The sequence below is a fragment of the Lottia gigantea genome (assembly GCF_000327385.1).
Source record: "Lottia gigantea unplaced genomic scaffold LOTGIsca_37, whole genome shotgun sequence".
Classification (NCBI taxonomy): domain Eukaryota; kingdom Metazoa; phylum Mollusca; class Gastropoda; family Lottiidae; genus Lottia; species Lottia gigantea.
This window is the reverse complement of record NW_008709259.1, coordinates 1431743-1436814: the sequence shown is the minus strand read 5'-3', so window position 1 is coordinate 1436814 and position 5072 is coordinate 1431743. Positions and strand designations below refer to the sequence as shown.

At 24.6% G+C, this 5072-nt stretch overlaps 2 protein-coding genes across 2 annotated transcripts; both read right to left on the bottom strand.

Moving 5' to 3' along the window:
* Nucleotides 1–1964: 1964 nt before the first annotated feature.
* LOTGIDRAFT_121506 (hypothetical protein) lies at nt 1965–2252 on the bottom strand (the record flags this gene model as incomplete). Its single annotated transcript, XM_009059076.1, has 1 exon — nt 1965–2252. The coding sequence occupies one exon, from the start codon at nt 2250–2252 to the stop codon at nt 1965–1967; it is 288 nt and encodes a 95-aa protein (XP_009057324.1).
* Nucleotides 2253–2616: 364 nt separating this feature from the next.
* LOTGIDRAFT_121646 (hypothetical protein) lies at nt 2617–2862 on the bottom strand (the record flags this gene model as incomplete). The annotated part of the gene is made up of 1 exon (XM_009059075.1): nt 2617–2862. A coding segment is annotated over one exon (246 nt), but the record flags the coding sequence as incomplete, so codon positions are not given.
* Between the last annotated feature and the right edge of the window lie 2210 nt (nt 2863–5072).

The following is a 5072-nucleotide window of genomic DNA, read 5'->3' as shown; positions in this document are numbered from 1 at the left end:
TATTGTAAATTATCTCTGTAATACATGTATATGCATATATATTATAATATAATTTTCAAAGTGTAAAAATACATGGACATATATATTATAATTCACAATGTATTGTAAATTACGTTTGTAATACATGTATATGCATGTACATTATATTATAATTTACAATGTGTAAAAATACATTGTAAATTATCTTTGTAATACATGTATATGCATATATATTATAATATAATTTTCAAAGTGTAAAAATGTATTGTAAATTATCTCTGTAATAAATGTATATGCATATATATTATAATATAATTTTCAAAGTGTAAAAATATATTGTAAATTACCTTTGTAATACATGTATGCATATATATTATATTATAATTTACAATGTGTAAAAATGTATTGTAAATTATCTCTGTAATACATGTATATGCATATATATTATAATATAATTTTCAAAGTGTAAAAATGTATTGTAAATTATCTTTGTAATACATGTATATGCATATATATTATAATATAATTTTCAAAGTGTAGAAATGTATTGTAAATTACCTTTGTAATACATGTATGCATATATATTATATTATAATTTACAATGTGTAAAAATGTATTGTAAGTTATCTCTGTAATACATGTATATGCATATATATTATAATATAATTTTCAAAGTGTAGAAATGTATTGTAAATTACCTTTGTAATACATGTATGCATATATATTATATTATAATTTACAATGTGTAAAAATGTATTGTAAATTATCTCTGTAATACATGTATATGCATATATATTATAATATAATTTTCAAAGTGTAGAAATGTATTGTAAATTACCTTTGTAATACATGTATGCATATATATTATATTATATTATAATTTACAATGTGTAAAAATGTATTGTAAATTATCTCTGTAATACATGTATATGCATATATATTATAATATAATTTTCAAAGTGTAAAAATATATTGTAAATTATCTTTGTAATACATGTATATGCATATACATTATATTACAATTTTCAAAGTGTAAAAATGTATTGTAAATTATCTCTGTAATACATGTATATGCATATATATTATAATATAATTTTCAAGGTGTAAAAATGTATTGTAAATTATCTCTGTAATACATATATATGCATGTATATTATATTATAATTTGTAAAGTGTAGAAATACATAGCAAATTACCTTTACATTATATGCATGTGAATTATAAAGTACATGTAAATGTAAAGATATTGTAAAATACCTTTGTAATATAATGTATATTATAATGTACATTTATTGGCAGGTATTTTCATAATGGCTTTACATTTGTACCATCAAAAGTAGGCCAAAATACATATATGACATATACATGTGTCTAATCTTGGCATTAGGAATGTAGGGTCACAATGTTATTAGCATAAACATGTACATTATAAAAGTGTAAAGATGCATTTGAAGTTACATTTACATGATACAAGTTTTACAGTTAATGCTTGATATGTATCACATAATATATAGTACACATGATAGGATACAAGTGTAATCATGATAGGACTATTAGTGAATTATCATTATCTGGTTATCTGTTAAAGGGATAGTTACGCCATTTTGAGGCATAGATTTGAGCGTTGTAAATATGGACATAATCTTCAGAACTAGAAATGGAAGAAAATCGCTTAATTCCTTTAATAAACTTCAAACTAGGAATTTTAAACACTATTTCTATATATGTCTTTTGTATCACAAGTCGTCATTTTAACATTCAAACACAGATAATTCTGGACACATGGATTTGAAGGCTCAAATTTCGACGATGGACTGTAAAGTGTGAACACTTACTAATTGGATAAGCTAAAAAATTCCTATTATTGAGATGAAGATTCGATTGGTCAAAACAATGGCGCATCTATCCCTTTAAGAATGTAATTTGACATCTTTATTGCCAAGTACATTTACATATTTACATTATACAGATGTAAATTGACATTGTCAAGTACTCTTACATGATATAATTATTCCACTTGCATTGGCATTTACATGCTTTGATGAGTTTGCATTCATATTGGCATTTACATGCTTTGATGAGTTTATGTTTTTATCGGCATTTACATGATATGATGAGTTTATATTTATATTGGCAATTACATGATATGATGAGTTTACTTTCATATTGACATTTACATGATATGACGAGTTTATGTTTATATTGGCAATTACATGATATGATGAGTTTACTTTCGTATTGGCAATTACATGATATGATGAGTTTACTTTCATATGGGCAATTACATGATATGATGAGTTTATGTTTATATTGGCAATTACATGATATGATGAGTTTATGTTTATATTGGCAATTACGTGATATGATGATTTTGTTTTCATTTGTATAAGCATTTTTATGATATGATGAGTTTATATTCATTTTGACATTTACATGATATGATGAGTTTACTTTAGTATTGGCAATTACATGATATGAGTTTATATTCATATTGGCATTTACATGATATAATGAGTTTTCATTCATATTGGCATTTACATGGTGTTTTATTTGAAAAATTTTATTGAAAAATAAAGAAATTTCGTTGAAAAGTATAGAAATTTCATTGAAAAATGTAGGAATTTTTGTTGAAAAATATTGAAATGTTATTAAAAAATATAGAAATTTAATTGAAAAATATAGAAAATTGATTGAAAAATATAGAAATTTGATTGAAAAATATAGAAATTCGATTGAAAAATATAGAAATTTGATTGAAAAATATAGAAATTTGATTGAAAAATATAGAAATTCGATTGAAAAATATAGAAATTTGATTGAAAAATATAGAAATTCGATTGAAAAATATAGAAATTTGATTGAAAAATAATATAGAAATTTCATAAAAAAAATATAGAAATTTGATTGAAAAATGTAGAAATTTCATTGAAAAATACATAATTATCATAGCATATACATGTACATAATTATATTCTGCTGTAATGTTAGTCAGTAAACAAAGAAGTTAAATGGATACAAAGTCTAATAATGAAATTGTTTTAAACTGATATAGATATGACTCAGTAGAGAAAAACCTAGTTATGTGTTACTAAAACATCTATAATGTAAATAGGCTACCTGTAGTCTTATACCTGTATTTTTTTTATATAAATATATTATATGTGTTTTACTACTTCTCTGACCTTCCTTCTTTCTTTTCTTGTCAAGTACATTAGTATGAATTTCTGTTTTGATATAATATATCTTTGGATTTTTTAAATCCAGTTTCCTCCTGTCATCTAGTCGTTTGGAACAGACAATAAACCGAGGCTCCGTTAAAAATCCCTCCACAGTTGGAAATCGAAAAAAGAGTAGGCTAATGCCACTGTCCTTGCAAAATTTTCTTGCCCATCTTCAATCTTCATCTTCATCCAGTAGGTACAGAAAAGTAGGACGTAAAACTCCATTCATTTCATTTCATTTTGCTTAAATTTTCTAATTTCACCATTAGTGATGGAGATTATCTCAAATACTAAAGTACTTATCTCTGTGAATGGTTTTGCTATCATTAGATTTAGTATCTTAAATTTTTAGATCTGTTTGAGATTGCTTTCTTGGAAATGATGAGTTAATGTAATAATTTGATTAAACCGTTCAACATTTTCTGCCAGACATGAATGGTAAATGGAAATCTTTAACATCCCCTTTTGATTTTAAAATATTTGAAAGATATGGAATATAGAATCCCATGTACATCATTAAACATGAATTTGCATCAGCGATAATATTGTTGCATTGTGTGTCATTTGGAGACACAGTCAGACATGAATGGCAAGTGCATTCAAGTTGTTAATAATGAGGCTCCCATACAATATAATACAATATAATATATAGGACCTCAAAACTTGAATATTGACTGACTTAATAACCAGTTTATTGAAATAAAACTAAGTTTATTTGACCTTGCTAATTCATAAATAACTTTAAACTTTACATATATACATATATATATAAATACAGCAGTGTATTAATATTGGTCTATATTCACCTCTATTATAATATACTATATAATTTTTTTCTTAGAGGACCAGAAACCATAAAATATATTGTGAAAAGGCCTTCTATCTATTCTGTTGAAGATGCAACACAAAACACTTAAAATCTTGACTTTGAGGACAAAAATTCCGAAACTTTGATATGAAAATATTGGAAATGCATTATATTCTGTCAAAGATGCAACATGCAACTAAGCAATGAACATAATGCAAAAGAAAACCAATCTGATCTAATGTAGATGTAGATTTGTTTTGTGTTTTTTAGCAGGTTACTAGCCCTGTCATCCTTGATCTGACAAGATTCTTATTTGAATCATGTTCAGTTGAATTTAGCAAACAAGTGTCAAAAGATAAGCATTTTCATCAGATTGAAAGAAAACTTTGAGGGGAAAAAAATATCAACATTAGCCATAGGATATTATTTTTGGACCTGGGACATTGTAAAACCAACACATGTGTTTTCTGCTTTCTTCAATGTTCCTAAACAAGCAATTCATGCAAAATAGTTATGGTTGTATTTCTTAAATAATAATACTGATAATAATAATATAATTCTTTATTTTTACAAAATATTGCACAATTTACAAGAATGTAAAACACAAAATTACAAATATACAAACGATAGCTCATAGTAGTGGCAATTCTTGTTCAAGTTGATTTGTGAATAAGTGTTTCGGCAAGTAAATGAAATAGTGTATACTGGTATATGATGAATAATATAATTGCATTCTATGATAGCAGAAATTTCAACTTGAAATAGACTAGAATTTGTTTACATTTATCAATATAGACTTTATAATGTTGTTATGTCCAAAAATAGAAAAAAAATTTCTGAAATATTATGATATACTCAAACAAAAACATGATATACGCTCTCAAGGTTATATAAAATCTCAAGGATATTTGGAAAGGTAATGTAATGTACTGAAATAGGAAGCTTTTCTAGCTTGAAATTGCATTTTTGGAAAACAAATATATTCATACAAGTTTATTATGAATTTAGTAGTATTTTTGTTCAAAAATTTAAAACTATGCATAATTTTATGCAATATGAGTATA